At 38.1% G+C, this 17,751-nt stretch overlaps 2 protein-coding genes across 3 annotated transcripts in view; both read right to left on the bottom strand.

The window, feature by feature from the left end:
- Positions 1 to 1,895: 1,895 nt before the first annotated feature.
- zgc:113337 (uncharacterized protein LOC503741 homolog) overlaps positions 1,896 to 17,751 on the bottom strand; it is a 21,104-nt gene continuing 5,248 nt past the window's right edge. For both annotated transcript variants that reach the window (XM_046845660.1, XM_046845661.1), the window contains 4 exons: positions 16,888 to 17,217; positions 14,028 to 14,312; positions 9,241 to 9,342; positions 1,896 to 3,735 (listed from right to left, as the gene is read on the bottom strand). In XM_046845660.1, coding sequence (XP_046701616.1) covers positions 3,731 to 3,735; positions 9,241 to 9,342; positions 14,028 to 14,312; positions 16,888 to 17,217 — 722 coding nt within the window. In that variant the 3' untranslated portion in view covers positions 1,896 to 3,730. The remainder of the gene's footprint in view (positions 3,736 to 9,240; positions 9,343 to 14,027; positions 14,313 to 16,887; positions 17,218 to 17,751) is intronic.
- The window catches only part of LOC124383207, a 26,231-nt gene continuing 17,703 nt past the window's right edge, over positions 9,224 to 17,751 (bottom strand). The window contains exon 6 of the transcript XR_006925239.1: positions 9,224 to 9,235. The gene's annotated coding sequence lies outside the window, so the exon portion shown is untranslated. The remainder of the gene's footprint in view (positions 9,236 to 17,751) is intronic.

Raw genomic sequence — 17,751 nt, 5'->3', positions numbered from 1 at the left:
CTGGGATATTTGTATGCTGTCGTCCCCTCACATTCACACGTTCACTCAGGTTTGTTGACGGTGGTGTGGTGGGTCGTCTCTTATCCCAGAGATCCCTCATGTCTGTGTTACCTTCTGGTTCTCTCTTTAAGTTATGCTGCCATAGCGAGTCTTGCCGGAGTCCACACTGCACAGTGACATTAACTTTCATACAACAATAAGGACACTTAATAATCCATATTCTTCTCTTCCTGTCACCCTCTTCTCTCTCTCTCTCTCTCTCTCTCTCTCTCTCTCTCTCTCTCGGTCGAGTTAAACATGCTCCTGAGGCTCCAGTGACCACTGTTCCTGCCCCTCTCCCCTCCGTGGATCTTCACACTTCTGTGCAGCTTGGGACGGTCTCTCATCAACACCTTGGGTGGTTCCATGAAATTCCGGAGTAGAACGAGCGCTTTGAAGATAGATTGTACTGTAGTAAATGTCAACAGTCTGCTACACTGACTCAGGAATACAGTTGCTTCTGATCATCATCACATTGTACATTGTATACACATTGTATATCTGATTCAAATGGACATTCGGTGCAACCCAGATAAGGATGGGTTCCCTCTTGAGTCTGGTTCCTCTCAAGGTTTCTTCCTTATGCCATCTCGGGGAGTTTTTCCTTGCCACAGTTGCTCATCAGGGACAAACATACTTACAAAGAACATATTTACATTTAATCACCACATTATCTGTGTAAAGCTGCTTTGAGACAATGTTCATTGTTAAAAGCGCTATACAAATAAAAATGAATTGAATTGAGTTTCCTGAGACCCAGAAAGGTAGTTTCCCAGCCTCTGACCCTCAAAGGTAAATAAAGGCCTTCCTTGGAGTGCCCAGGCCTGGAAGAGGGAGTAATGTCAGAGAACCACCAGCCATGCCCCCCTCAAACTCTCAACACTCTCGCTCAGCCTCTCCCTCCTATTAATCACCTGAACCTGTTTTCCCATAACGAGATCCCCTTTAAAGAGCTCCCTCTCCATTCAATTGCGGTTCGATCTACCGTACACTTACCCCAGATCACCCAGACTCCTTACTGCTCCTGTGCTTCCCTGTCATCCTGTGCTTCCCTGTGCTCCTCGTTACACCTGCTCTAGTTAACTTCTTTTTCCTTCACTCTTGTTTCAAAGTTTTCTTTGTTTGACTCTTATAGGTCAATAAAACTACACTTTGTTTTACTCCTGGTTTCTGCTGTATGGTGTTTCGTGACAGAATGACCGTTTACAGATGTTATAATGTAATGGAGAAGAGTAGCTTACTCGTTTACCTGATTTTTTTTTACAGTAAATATCAACAAATTGTAGATCAGAGTCATGATATGAGTGTAATGCGAATTACTAAAATTGTGTACATCAGTTTTTAAACTAGAGCACAGTCACAGTATGCAGAGGTTATACAAATGTGGATGGAGTTTTTCTGAACCAGTGTCTCGTTTATGTTTAATAAGGGGAGTGGTAGATTTGTGATTAAGACATTAGAGCTCCAACTCCTGGCCCCCTGAGAGGAATGCATGTTGCACTGGATAAGGAAGTCTGACGAATGTCATAAACAATAATGTAATATACAGGTAGTCGTCGACTTACGACCACGATTGGGACCGACAGACCGGTCGTAACAAGATTTGGTCGTAAGTAGAGTAGGCTATATGTACAGTACTGTGAAATTATGCCGGAAAAGTTGTATGCCGCGGCTAGCGATTGTGGTCGTAAAGTTGAATGGTCCTACCTGTAACTGCAGTTTGTCACACTAAGCTACAATCCAATCAAAAACCTCAATACACAAGGATTGGACTAATTGAAACACACACACACACACACACACACACACACACACACAAACCTTTTGCACAAATAACCGCTGCTAAGCCATCAATGTTTATGAGAATGAGTATTTATTATTATATATAAAATTTTTCGCCACTGTGTGTTGCCTCATTGTGTTGTTTCCACATGTGCACTTGGTAGTTGTGTGTTTTTGTGTTAATTTATGTAGTTTCATGGAGCACCTAAGTCCTGGAGGAACTGTGTTTCATTTCACTCTGTACTGCACTGTATATAGATGAAATGGCAATAAATGCAAATACATTGGCTGTTAGTAAATAATATACAATACTAAAAGCCATGTGAGGCCGATATTAGACATAAATACATTCATTTAACAAAAGAAGACACTAAAACTGGACTGAGACATCAGCCATCTGATTAGCAGGTCATGAGTTGAAATCTCAGCACCACTCTGACAGCCCCCAACAGCTTCCACTGCTGGGGCTGGAGCAATGCTCTTAACCTGCTCAGGTGTATACATTAAACATCTGCATAAACAAATGAAGAATGCGAACTTTTTCTGCATGTGTGTAGAAGAAGAGTGCTATGTCCTTCAAGGCTTCACCTTCAAACCAGGGGCTGATGCTGTGAATGAACAACAGTGGCATCCAGCTTTCATGTATCAAGTGTGATAAAATTCTGCACAATATATTTTCATGAGTATCTTTTAGCTTCATTAATCAATCACATACAAAATAAAATACAGAGGGAGGTAGTAGCTCAGTGGTTAAGACATTGGATCACAAGTTCAAATTCCAGCACCACCAAACTCCACTGCTGGGCCCTTGAACAAGGCCCTTAACCGCTCAGTTGTAAGTCACTCTGGATAAATGTGTCTGCCAAATGCCCGTAAAATGTAAATACCAGGGTGCAATTGTCTTGTGACAGCAAAAACACCCTTCTTCAGTCCGCATTTCTGACTGTTCATCCAGTGCTCGATGACACACTTTGGATTAAGTACAGTATAGTGTGCAAAATAAAAAAAAAGGATTTTACGTCATTATAATCTGCCAAAGCGAAAAAAACTCAGCTAAGAAGACATGTGCGAATAAATTAACTTCAATAACATCATACATTGCGAGATACAATTGTAATTTTTACATCCTAAAGCTGTCTAAAAAAAAAAGATTCAGCAGACCACCACTACACTACAGAAACTGTTTATCATTGTGCTGTGACCAATCAGGGAGCCCTGCTTTATTTATTTATTAATTTATTTTTAGCTCCGCCCACACGTCTTGTTTCAGGATTCTTTTGTAATGGTCCTGGACACAAATCAAACACAGATCCTTCGGCGGCAGTCGTGTCACGTGGGAGAACTGCGTCTTGCAAAAATGTCTAGTAGGTAGTAATAGAGTAGTTGTAGCTGTTTTTAGATATTAGCTAACATATGCAAATTATTCATTAGAAACTAAAACATTTGCAAAACGCCTTTTTTTTTTTTTACTTTTTTTTTTGACGTCTCCTGAAATTACAACGTATTCTGATATTTCAAATGTTACAGTTTTAAATTATGAAATGCGGGAAGATACATTTTTTAGCATAAAGTGATATTAAAATGTGAGTTAATGATGAAGATTGTAAAAATATATTTTCTGGGTGGCGAAAATGGAGATTTCATAAACTTTGGCTTTGACTGCGAGACTGATATTTACATCAGACAATTAATGAAACTGACACGAGAGGTATTAAGATAGCGAGTGCCCACCCTGCTCCTCCGTGTACCCATGTGACCACACCCCTGCAGGTGGCCCCTCGTTTCAGAAAGCATTATTACAGATGAGTGTAGATCTGAGTCTGTTCAATCCATGTTCTCCGGTTAGGGTCCGTTTTCCATGTCCTGATTTTAAAGCTGGACATCTTCCTCCATTTCAGTCTGAACTGCTTTATTCTGTAAAACCAAAGAACAAGAGTTTAAAATGTCATCATGCTTTTTCAAGTCTTGGAATTGTCATAACACAACCTTATTTCAGCCAAATGACACTGGAGTCCGGCAGTGGACAGTAATGAAGTAAATGTAATTCGTTCCTGTACTTAAGCAGCTTTTCACCTATCTGTACTTTACTGAAGTATTTCAATTTGGGGAGATTTTTACTTTAAGTTTACGACATTTCAAAGTCAAATATCTCACTTTTTACATTGTGCCAGCGGTGAGCGAGTGGAAGACGGGGCCGGACAGAATGAGCAGTAAGAAACACCTGCAGCTGATGAGACTAATCAGTGCGCTCGGTTTCAGTCCGGCGACGCCAATAAAGAGCAGCGAGGCACCAGCCTCCAGGAGAGAGAGCGCCACCAAGCCGAGACCGCGAACGGTAACTAAGCAGGTGAAAGACGTGCCGGCCTGCGAGTGCACTCGGGCAAAAACTGGAAACTTGGGTGGGCGCTAAAGAAAGAAAGCGTGCTGACCTCGAGACTGTGGGTGAGCCCCGGTGTGAGTACGGGAAAGAAAAAGAAAGGAAAATAAAATCTCTGCTTGGTGAAGCTTTGCCCGTCTCTCTTTCTTCCAGCGTGGAACCAGTGGGATTTGTAACATACATTTTGTGAAATCAGTCGTTGCTTTTAATTTAAATGGTACCGGACAAACACGTAGCGAGTCACCAATCAGGTGTTTTACACGTGTTCTGATCGGCGCTTGGTGTATCTACTGATCACCAACATTCAGTTCAGCATCAGTTCAACATCAAGCAGAACATTTAGAGAGGAATAAATGATGAAAAAACTCCAGAATCGAACTCACCACAACACACGTGACCTCATTTACACTATTTTTTTAAGCAGTTGATAAGAAGGTGATGATGTTTCTTTCATCCAGTTTGACATCAAGCCTGGCAACACCGGCACCATGTGGCATTTGGGTGACTTTGTGCAAGATCATGTGATCCAGGTCAATATTTTGACAAAGGAAGTAACAGCAAGTAACAGGAAGTAGACTTGTTAAATCTTTTGAAGAGAAGTTCAAGAGAAGGGAACATTTAAACCTTGTGGTGTCAGTTTGGGAAAAACCACATATGGTAAACATGTCCCAATCCTTTTTTTTCCAAATAGTGCCAATGTATAGACATGTAGAGGTGGTTTCTCCTTTCCCCTGTAAATTCAACATTAATGTCATCTCCTTTTTTATCTCAGGAGATTAATGCTGTTTAGTGAGGAAGCCACCCAACATGTCCTGCACGTTCTTTACTGTTATACACATCGTAATTTTTTCCCTTTTCTCCTCCAAAAAATGTTCTCATGCTAAACGAGTAAGAATGAACAGAAAGTCCTGGATCTTTTTACAGATTAATTATTCTCGGTATTCTGTTTTCTGTGCACATGCCCAGTTTCTGCTCTCAGAGCACAGCAAGATCAGGGCATATTATCCTGTTAGTTCCTATTCAAATAAAAAGTGTTAAAGATAATGTTGAAGAAACAGGAAACCGAGGCCATGTGAGAAACGCTGTGGTATGTACACAGGAAATGCCTATAGATCTCAAAAAGATTGAGTGGCATAACTGAAGAGTGTTGTGTGTGGGGTTGTGGTTTGAAAGGTGTCTGGTAAAAAAAAAGAACTGCTGCTTTTTTTTATCACCTTTCAACCACTTGAACAAAGAATGTACAAAAACTCTACTATGATGCTGAGAATAGTGTATCTACATAGAGCCTGTGAAAAGTCTAGAAAGTGTTTTTATGGTTTTTGAGAGATATGTGCAAGTTCATTTTGTTTCTGTGAGGTAAACTGTGTAATGTAACAGTAAAAATATTTATTTTGACCAAACAGATATTTAAATGTCCAGACGTTGCACTTTATTCTCATCGTCTCAATCCTTCCTAAGCATAAAGAACAGCTTAACACCCTTAAGCAGTTCACAGTTCGTTTCTCCAAACGAACTGCAGTTCACAGTTCGTTTCTCCAAACTTTCTTTCGGCTTCTCCCATTAGGGGGCGCCACAGCGGATCATTTGCATGTTTGATTTGGCCCATGTTTTTATGCTGGATACCCTTCCTAACGCAACCCTCCCCATTTATCCGGGCTTGGGACCGGCACTAAGAGTGGCTGGGGGTTGGTTCCCTGACCGGGGATTGAACCCGGGCAAGCGGTGAGAGCGCCGCATCCTAACCACTAGACCACCAGGGGACATTTTCCAGACATTCAGCTGAAATACTTTGAGGTGCCTCTTATAAGGCTTGTAAAAGTGTTTTCCACTAGTTGGAGATTTCTTTACAATGCAGTTCATCCCAGAGCAGTTCAACAGGATTTAGGTGCGGTAACTGGACAGGCCGTTCCATGATAGATGATGTCACTCCAGACGTCTGTTTGCTCTCTAAATAACGCTTACAGAGTTCAGACGTACGCTTCGGTTTCCTGTTAACCTTTTGATAGCCTCTCTGGGTTTTCTCTAAGTTCTCTCCTTGTGTTTTCATCAACTTTGGAGGGTCGTCCTGATCTTTGTAATGGTTCTGTGGTGCTACATTTTTACTTACTGATGATGGGTTTCACATTTTATTTGTCGTGTATTGTTTCGTTTTGTGATGTTTGCTCTCAGTTGCGTGATGCACTTTCTGTGGCGAGAACAACTTATTTTTTTCCTCAGCTCTGTGTTTCTGTATGGGTATGGGCTCATGCATTGGGTTCTGAATCGCAAATGCCATAAATGTAAACGATGGCCGGTGTATGCTATTTACTTACAGGCCTCATTTCAAATGTGACTTAACTCTGAGGACATTTAGAGCCAGGAATATGAAATGGAGTGCGGATTATATATCAGTGATGGGCGTTCAGGGCCAGCAAGGCCTTCTCTGCTGGCCTAAACACTATCAGAAGCACTGACCTACATGTACCACCTAAATTCTAATATTAGTTCCATGAAATTGTATTAATTCATTCCCAACAGTTTATTCTCTTCATTTCGTAGTGTTTCTCTTGATTGCTGAAGAACAAGGACAAGATCATGGAAGATGTGAAGTTTGATATGCCAATGAGGTCAAATAATATCGAGTTAGAGATCAAATAAAGAGAAAACATTTTTCACTTTTAGTATTTCTTTTGTTTGTGTTTGTGTGGTTATGCATTACATTTACATGGACATGTATATTTGTGTCAAAGGTGTATAAACCTCACTTTGTTGCACGTTGTATGTTGTATGTTTCTTTTTTTATATATATTCAAACACACACACACACACACACACACACACACACACACACACACACACACACACACACTTAAGCACAATGGTGCTTAGAGGTCAATAAGTGAAAAGGAAAATGAAATAATGGCTACAGGAAGCCAACTCATTCACTTCCCTTTACAGCTCTTGGGTGGAGCTTGGTTTTCCTACTTCACGCTGCGATCTCAGGAAAATATCCTGCTTAAGAGAATAATATTCCAGGAAAATAAAAACTCCTGCTGCTGTTGGAAAATCATCAGAGACATGGTGGTGTGATGAATGACCCTGAGGAAATTTATGTTCTAGAACAATTCGATTGCTGGAAACAACTTTCTGTTCTCTTAAGCTTTAGCATCTATAAACACTCGCACCCTCTTTAGCCTTGGGTTTCTTGCTGTATTGAAGTTAATAAGACAAAAAAAGGAACAGCTTGTTACGTTTCTGAGAATTTGCAAAAATCATCTGTCCTGAGATGTCAGAAAACTCAGAGCGAGAGCTTTCCCAGAATTCACCAGTGCTTTGGTCTAATAGGGAAAAACACATAACTCATAATTGAACTTATGAATTTGTCTTTGTGTCTTAGCATTCTGTTTGAGATATATTTCTAACTTTGACTGCTCACACACTCCCTCACTCACTCACACACACACACACACACACACATATACACACAATGTTAGTTAGAGGCTCCAAGTGACAGCAGCTGAACATAGAGACCCGTATAAATCCTCCTTCTGTACTCCACAGTGACCGTTCCTTTTAATATGGAAATCAAAGCAAACAATGTTCGCACATACAGTACAAACCAGAGAGAGACAGAGAGACTGACACTGAGCCATAAGGACATGAGGACACTGGGGAAAAAGTCCAGCTGTGGAGAATCACTACAATCACATTAGAGCACTAAAGCTCAGTTCTCACAGAGCGGTGCAGGAAGAATGTGCTCTGTGACCCGTTTTCCCCTTAACCCCGTCCTCTCAGATCCACAAACTCAAGTCAAAATTAACTGAACCACAAAGCCCTGGTCACTGAGATCCAGAATAAACACACTGATCCTTGTTTGCTGAAGGTATTAATGTCTTTCTTGCATCTGGCTTTTATGTATCTCACCTGGCTTCACCCACAGCTTTGTCCATCTTTCATTAATTAGAAATTCACCTGACCATTTTTGTTTCAGCTCACCGAGACATTTCAAGCCAGAATTTACTCCCAAAGAGCATTTCATATTGTGTGGAAGTGAACGCAATATAACTGAAACCATTATCAGGCCGTGCATTTTATCCCTAGACATTCAATGGTGTTCGTCCTGAATCAATCCATCTCTTAAGATAAGATAAGATAAGATAAGATAAGATAAGATATACCTTCATTCGTCCCACAGTCTATACAATAGACACCATCTGTATTACAGAGAAGTCTAGTAGAACAAAGCACTGCCTCACACACAGGAATCTCATACAGTGAGAATGTCGTTACTAAAGCAAAAAACTCGATGAACACAATTTAACACGTCTCCTTTCACTGTAGCCACAACTGCACCTCACATACATCATCTCCAGCAGAAGCGTCGATATTCACCTCAAAAAATGACTTTAGTTCATTTTTGTGCGTTTTTTTACAGTTCACTTCTGTTTCCTGGGATTTGAAATAAAGGCAAATTAAGTGTTTTTGTGCAAATTCTAAAGAAAAGAAAACGCCAAAGTATAAACAGTTCATGAGAAAAAGCTTAACTGTTTTGGAGTGCTACTGAGGACGCACTTAACAGCATGCCTTTAAAAGCTACAGAGGAGTCGGCTTGGGGAAATCTAACTCTGTCTGTCTGTCTGTCTGTCTGTCTGTCTGTCTGTCTGTCTGTCTATCTATCTATCTATCTATCTATCTATCTATCTATCTATCTATCTATCTATCTATCTATCTATCTATCTCACTCATTTGGAAACATCTGTGATCACCTCACTGTGCCTAAAAAAATGCACTGAGAGCTCGAACACACCAGAACTTCACTCAGACACACAACATTGTACATGAGACCAGCTCCCGAAGTCAGGTGTCCTACTGCGAGCTACTGGTTTAGGAAACAATTCAGAAATCATCTGTACAGGAAAATAAGAGAGGACGTGTGAACCCTATTGTGGCACTGTTACTCTAATTGTGTTGAAAGATTAATAGGACACATATATAACCCTGCTACAAAGGGTTACACACACACACACACACACACACACACACACACACACACGCACACTTACCATTACTACGCAGAACACACTTCCACAGGCAGATGCACATGCAGATGATCAGAAGGAAGGCCACTGCAGTCACTGAGATCAGGATGGTCAAAGCGGTTCCAACTGAGATAAAGAAACAGTTTAGTTATTCATCTCATTTTATTAAACTCATACACAACACCTTCTCACGTAATAAAGGCTAAAGTGTGTGACCTCAAGTGATGGGTCGTGCATTTCATACCTAGACCTAGATCCACCTTTTAGCACAATCACTATGACATCATGTCTATTTAAACTATCAGTATTACAGAGAAAAAGAGAACAGCATCACACACAGGATCTCATACAGTGTGAATGAATGTCGTCACTAAAGCAAGAAACCCAATGAACACAATTCAACACTTCTCCTTTCACTCTAGCCACAACTGCAGCTCCCGCATACATCATCCCTAGCAGAAGCATCAATGTTTACCTCAGAAAATTAAGAAAATTAAGAAATTAAGAAAATTAAGAAATATTCAGGGACAAAAACATTCAAACATAAGTGATTCTGCTAGAGTTTAAGCCAGCAGAGAAGGCCTTGCCTGCCCCTGAAAAAAAACCACTCCTTGGAGGGTGGTGGTTTTTATACATTTCTAACACAAGGCCAAAGCGCTACAGTAAAATGCATATCAGATCAATTCAGAGAATGTTCACTAACAAGCAAAACTCATCTATTTTTAAAGAATTTAACCCATACTGTCCAATCACAGCTCTCAGCTGTACTCAGAGTCATTCTCTTTATATGGCAATTTCTAACATTAGGTGTATCATTTCTTCATTTTTGTTGCTCTATATTATGTAATTTCCATAAAAAAATGGCCACCTCTAAGTTCGACTTTTGTTAGTTAGCTAACCATGAAAAGTGACGTGTATTGTTCTGAGAACAGAACAGAAAATTCAATGTGGTACATTTTACAGCGGGAATTTGTCTGACTAACAGTGATTCCATAGATCACATGCAGTATCATCAGTTTGAAGGTTTCTGTTCGGCCAGTTTGATTTGAAATCACTTGATAGATTCAGGGTTGAAAACATTTCCTGAGGCGTGAAAAGGAATTCTGAGTTGAAGTTAAGATGATCAGTCGAATTTAGCCTCGCCATGCAACGTTATAAGAAGTAGTGGACAGAGATCAATCGTTCCTGTAGTTGAATGAAAGGTACTAATCCTCTGTTTAAAAAATAACTCCTGTAACAGTAAAAAGTTTTTTTTACATTTCTACTCGAGTAAAAGAACTGGAAGTACAAAAAAGGACAAATACAACAAAGGAAACCCAGAACTGTTGAGCTGCTAGAATCCTGTAACAGACAACTATAGGACAACATTCCTCTCCCACAACATCAGCAACTGGTCTCCTCAGTTCCCAGATGTATACAGACAGAAGACATGATGCTACACAGTGGTAAACGTGGCCCTGTCCCAACTTTTGTGAGACATGTTGCAGCCATCAAATTAAAAATGACCTTATTTTTTTCCTTAAAATTTTATATATTCTCAGTTTTAACATTTGGTAAGTTTTTTTGTTTGTTTTATTGTGAAAAGAATATGGATTTATGAGATTTAAAAATCATTGCATTGCATTTTTATTTACATTTTACATAGAGTCCCAACTTTTTTGGTCTTGGGGTTGTAAGTTAATGCTGTAAACAATCGAATGTAGTGAAGAAAAAGTTTCCCAATATGAAAATACTAATAATTAAAGTCCATATAGTTGAAAAATGTACTGTTATTTACTGTAACAAATTAAAAATACTGCTTTATAAAGTGTACATATTCATGTTTAAGTATATGAATATGAATAATAACAAACAAAGACTGCTATGTGAAAATAACATTCAACCCAAAGCACTTTATTTTCTAGATTTATTACTACATAGTGACTTTATAAACTCTGTGGTCATGGTGATGTTTGTCTCCTCTCGTATTTGTCTTTATGTATGAGAATTCACACTACTTAGCTGAGACCTGTGTGTGTGCTTCTATACATTCCTCTGCTGGAGAAACATTTTTGGATGTTTTCTTGGCATTATGGCACCAGCTGCTTCTTATCCCTGCTTTGCTTTTTCTCTCTAGAAAAATTTGCAGTGGGAGAGCAGAAGCCAGGAAAAGCACATGGACAGAACAATCAGCAAATTTTAGTCAACTCATGTTAAACTTAGGATCGGTTTAGATCGTTATATTATAGTCACACTTGCCAAAATACTTTTTTTTATCTTAGAAAAAAAATCTGGACAGAAAGTTTCTGAGCATTAAAAAAAAAAAATGTGTAATCATGTTTACGCTATTAACAGTCCTCGTTAATACCAGAGCCTGATCTAGCCTTTTTTTCGGGTTTCCAGATTATATCTATTTTTCTAGATTATATTTATTAATGTCAACATTGCAGGTGAAAAAAAAAAACTAAAGTAAGAAAATCTGTAAACGATTTCCATTCAACATTCCACTCGAAATATTCTCACATTCTCTTATGAACAAGACTCACATTTTAACCCACACTTTCTCCATGTATGTTTTCTTCTCTTCACCTCCCTGAGCACTGAGATCACATTTGGTCACTGCATGCAACCTTGAGGTAATCGTGGACAATCAACTGTCCATTTTTATTTACTCAGGTGCTTGTTCAGTGACTCTTCATCTCATGACTGGACTACTGCTTCTCACTCCTGGTTGGTTTGCCTCTGAAAATAATTTAACCTCTTCAAGTATGCAGCCACAAAGCTCCTTAAGGTTCTTCCACACCAATTGCTACACTCCCTCCACTGGCTTTCTGTAGTTGTTGTATCAGATTTAAAACATTGGTGCATCCCAACACAGCATTTATTTGACCTCAAACTGCACCATGCTTCTTTCATCATCAACCACTGCTCGACTGGTCCAACCATATCTCAGGGAACGAGGAAGGAATGCTTCCAGGTTTGTTTCTGGTCTAGCACCTAGGTGGTGGAATGAATTTCCACTCATCAGAATTGATTTATTCATGGAGACTTAAACATTTTGAAGATTGTTTTGGATAAGGGCATCTGCTAATTGTCATAACTGTATATGTTAATGAGCTGCAATCTAATTGGTCAGGAGAACTCAGGTCCTGCAAGGTCTTCTCTGCTGGCGTAAATTCTACCAGAGTCACTGACTTACGTTTTAATATATTATTCTGCATGAATATGTATTTAATTATTCCCAAAAGTCTATTCTCTTTATTTCGTAGTGTTTCTCTCTTGCTGCTCGAAGTAGTGTCTGTTTACGTTGGAGTTTCTATCCAATTAAGAAATTAACACTTGCAGGTGCTTGCAGTGTAAAATTCATGCTGCTTAAAGCCTGTTGCTTTGACCAATTGGATTTCGAGTGGGTGGCATTGGGGCCATCTAGCAGGCGTACAGTAACATCAGTATCCTTTTAAAAGCTCTGACATGTAGGAGTTGGTGTTGGATCAATGATGATCTCAAAAGTTGAGCTCTTTCATGAGTTGCTCATTAGCTTCTGATTCCACAATGTCAAATGACTGAACATTACTTGTAATCACCCCCTTATGGTAGTTCTCACTTTTTAGTGTCCTGTATTGTTTAAAGACTATAATCACACTCTTGATATCACCCAAAAGAGGATGGATTTCCTTTTTGAGTCTGGTTCCTCTTAAGGTTTCTTTCTCATAAAGTCTAAGGGAGGTTTTCTTTGCCACAGTCACCCCAGGCTTCATCATCAGGGATAAACACTTATATAAATACTTATACTCACTTATATACATTTTTTTTTTACAATCTTACATTCTGTAAAACTGCTTTGAAGACAATGTCCATTGTGAAAAGTACTATAAAAATTAATTTGAACTTGGACGTTTACATTTTCCTGTCTTTTGATTGGATGGTTAGTATCAAACTACACAAGCTCAAATATATTTGTGTGGTTTTAATAGCAGATATTTCATTCCACAATGACTGACTGATTTGGACGCAGATACACTTTCAGGGACATTTACAAAATGGACGTTTTAAGAAAAGCTGGGCGTCGGGAGGAAAGGTCGGCCAAAACAGTTTGAAACAATCGTTAAGCTCATGTAACATTGTGACATTTGTGGTTTCTTTTCACTAGAATTTGCATTAAAAAACACAGTTTGCCCTCAATTCAAATCCTCAGGAAAACCGTAATGCATAAGGAAAAAAATGCAAAGAAAACCGGGGTCATTTGATGAGGTGAATATCGACGCTTCTGCTGGAGATGATGTATGTGGAGGTGCAGTTGTGGCTACAGCGAAAGGAGATGTGTTGAATTGTGTTCATTGGGTTTCTTGCTAACGTCATTAACGTCATTCTCACTTTGTGAGATTCCTGTGTGTGATGCAGCGCTCTGCTCTGTGTATAGCTGTGACATCATAATGATGGTGTTAAGAGGTGGATTGATTTAGGCAGGACACCGCTAAAGGCCTGGGTGTGAAATGTATAACCTGCAACTGGACAGGATATAAAACGTTGGTCAATTTATTTGACCAAACTCAAATCCTTTAGGAGAATTTTTCCATACTAATGGATACAAAATACAATACACAAAAGGGTATTATGCCGATACCTATTTCAGTTGAAAATAAAAACATAAGCACATATTCGAAACATTTTTGGGACAAATGTGTTTAAAGACCTCGTAATCAATTTCACTGAACATATTGACTTTCTTCAAACCGATTAACACTTGGTTACATCAAACATTTTTTTTCAGTTCATTATAAAATGAGAATCTCTAATTTTCTACCTACTACAGGTTATAAAGTTACACTCACGCTTGGTGTTCATGGACACAGCGATGGCCGACTCCAGGCCTTTGTGGTGGACCAGACATTTGACAGAGACGTCTTTTAGCAGGTCTGCCTTTAACATTAGTGTGCTGATGACCAGCGTCGTCCCATCATCCTGCTGTGTGACTGTGAATGTCGGTGCTCCCAGTGTTCTGTTATCCCTCTCCACGTTCCACACGATCTCAGCTTTGGGCCGAGCCGCGGCGGTGCAGTTCGCCTCGATCACACCCGGAGACGTGGTTTTGTAGCTCACCTGAGGTTTGGGCAGAACTGCAGAAGGAGAACGCAATAACACACCATATTAGGACAGCATGGGGTTATATTTTTGCAAGTAACAGTGTTAGAGAGTCTGGCGCTATGGGGATTTGTGTGCGCTAGTAGGGAATGTCTGGAATCCACTAGCCTGAAAAATTTGTGTGTTTAATCAAATGATGTGAAGAATAATCCACATAGATGAGTGTAAGAATGCTTTTTCTACATACAAAACATTTCAGATACAAGTAAGAGGACATTTTTTTAGCATATATATAAAAAAATAATAAACTACCGTATTGTTTCTTTAAAATGGTACATTTCCTCAGTTTACACACCTGATATGTTTTTTATGTTCTATTGTGTATAAAATATGGGTTTATGAGTTTTGCAGTTTTTCTTTACATTGTACACAGTGTCCCAATTTTTTTCGAATAGGGTTTATGTAATTCTAATTTATTCTAGTTTATTTTATTTTCTGCATGATCTGCTTTATTATTATTATTATTTTATTATTGTTATTTTAGCTATGTAGCAAAATCGTTTGTAGAACAATTTGTCGGCTCAAAACAGCATCCTTCATAAACAGTAGTTAAAACAAGCAACAATAACTAACTAACTATGTAATTATGGCAGGAGCCACAGATTTTATACTGTAAGAATAAATAAATCATTTATAAATCTTTTTTACTTTTCGAGCTAAACAGATGTGGTGAGTAAAGTTTTACAAACAAAAATTTTTTTTTCCACTGTTAAAAAGTGTACTTTAACTAACGATTCCGTTGTTAAGTTGTATGTGCAGTTAGCTGCTGTTATAGAAAATTAGTTTTGTTTATAGTAGAAATACAGTTTTTCTATAACGGGATCAAACATATACTTACATTGCATTACATCATTCTTTTTTACTTTATTAATTTATTATCACATGTTCAGATTTGTTGTGAAAAAGTTCTAAATGTACTCTAGTCTGCCATTTGCATGATGGTTTCCCTAAAAAACAATGTAGTTAGAATGTTTGAGTTGATGGTTGTGAGATCGGGACCGAGTGGGACAGAGTATGAGCGACAGATCTGAAATTGAGTCGAGATTTCTTGACGCACAAGGGCGTGAGTGTTGGACTAAAACAACCGAATGAATAGAAGGAAAGAGAAAGCTAGAAGGAGTGTGAGGGAGTGTGAGGGAGGAGGGAGAGCACAGAACGAGGCAGTGTGGAACACAATCGTGCATTTCATTCTCAGCCTCCTGTACAATTCCTCATGTTTACAATGATCTCATTTATCCTTCTCTCTTCTTTATTCTCCACTTTTTGTTAACTTTCCTCATCTCACACCACACTCTCCAGCTGCAAACTGGGCTGGATTTGAGTTTCTCTTCATCTCATTTCCCATTAAAGCTCTAAATCTGAAAGGTCACTGATTCGCATTATTCTACACTTCATTCATGGTAGAGCACATTATAATAATTAATTATTCAGAGAATGAGAGCGTCTGTACAACATGACAAACAACTTTGTGTGGGAAACAAAGCTTCATAATATTTCTTTATGCTTTTGAATTTTTATATTTATTATAAAAAATAAATAAATATATGTAAATTTTTTTATAAAGTAAAAATATACATATTTCTATACAATATAAATCTATTATGGTTTATTACTATTATACATTTATAACAAATTTGTATTATCTTTTTCATGATTCAAGGCTTATTATTATTATTATTATTATTATTATTATTATTATTATTAATTTTTAGCATTATAAAATGTTTTATATTTTGACACTTATTTTAACAATCATTAAAATAAATAAATAAATATTTCTCTCTTTTTTGCTTTTTCATTTGATCTTATTTCATATTGTTCCTATTTTTCCTCTATTATATGCTTTTTCCATAAATAATATATTTTTTGTATGTATATTTTCAGTTACAGTTCTCTTTTTATTGCCCCTCCCCTTCCTTTTTTTTTAAAAGACAAATTATGCCTTTTATTTATTTATTTATTTATTTATTTATTTATTTATTTATTTATTTATTTATTCTAAATAAATCACTTCCTCCTTCAAGGAAAGTCATTATTATAGTTTTTTTATCCTTGATATTTTTTGTGTTTTCTGCTTCTTCTTTTTGCTAATTATAATAATTATAAAAAAATGTCTTTTGCATTAACTTTTGAATCTTCTTTTCATTTTCTTTCCTTACTTTATTAAATTTTTTTTGTTATTACAAATTTTTTTATTGCTTTTTTATTTATTTATAATTTTTTTTTTTTTTATCTCTTTTTTTTATGAGCTTTGAGCTGTTTAATGGTGGATAGGAGCTGATATATAAACAGTACCAGTCCCAAATACAGTATCTGGGAATTTCACAGGTTTTTTTTTTTTCTCAACAAAATTCAATACCAGATGTTTTTTATATTCCACGTAAGATTTTAATAATTTTACAGGAATGTTGAAATGTACAGTTGAATAATGACTAATCAGGAATCAGCTTCTGATACACAGCTTAACTTCCTGTTCCTGTTCTTATCCTCATACACAGAAGCTCATTGTCTCCACTACCTTTTGTTGTCAATAGTTAATGAGTGACGCACCAAAGACGATGAGGCAGGAGGTGGCGCTCTTGGTGCCTTCTGGGTAGGTGTGGAACTGGCAGGTGTAACAGCCCTCATCCTCCACGGTCACAGGATAAAAGGTGAGCTGGGAGTCTGATAGAGAGCGAGTGAGGCTTGTCCGTTCTGCATAATTTTTCTCGATCATGGGGTCGCTCCGTTTAGCGAAAGACGCCACATCGTGTAACATCCCACGTTCTACCACTTTCTTCCATAGAACCTGCTGCACCTTTTCAGGCAGGCCATAGAGGCAGGACAGAGATGCCTGCTTACCTCTCACCACTGTCTTATTGCCACCCTGTCTCACTGAGGCTAGATGAAAAACAGACAGACAGACGGACAGACAGACGGACAGACAGGTGTTAAAAGGCTATGGTGGAACATTCCCAACTTTACCTTTAAGATCCATATTCCAAGTCCCAGGTTATCATCTGATACATCACCATGCTGATTTATAGAAAACATGCATTAAGATTATGCTCATAAGCAGAACATTTGCATAAGCCACACCCAATTTATTCCATAAACATCAAATTTATATAAACGTATTGAACACATTTGGCATCAATTAAAATGATGGCTTTATCTGATGCCTCCTTACTTCCTATTGATCTTTACCTGACCAAAATTTTTCCAGAAAAGTGGAGCTTATTATAACAGCAAAAGGAGACTAAATGTGGAACAGTATCTTCAAAGAAAATCACATACCAATATTATACTCAGGTGTCCATAAACATTTGTCAAGTCAAGTTTATTTCTATAGCACTTTTCACAATTTGTCCATGGAATCTATATCACTGAGAGAGCAGGAACAGAACTAGAACAAAAAAGGTTGAGCACTGAACC

This window comes from Silurus meridionalis, chromosome 3, assembly GCF_014805685.1.
Source record: "Silurus meridionalis isolate SWU-2019-XX chromosome 3, ASM1480568v1, whole genome shotgun sequence".
NCBI classification, from domain to species: domain Eukaryota; kingdom Metazoa; phylum Chordata; class Actinopteri; order Siluriformes; family Siluridae; genus Silurus; species Silurus meridionalis.
Note: the sequence above shows the minus strand (reverse complement) of the source record. Positions and strands in the feature narration are given on the sequence as shown.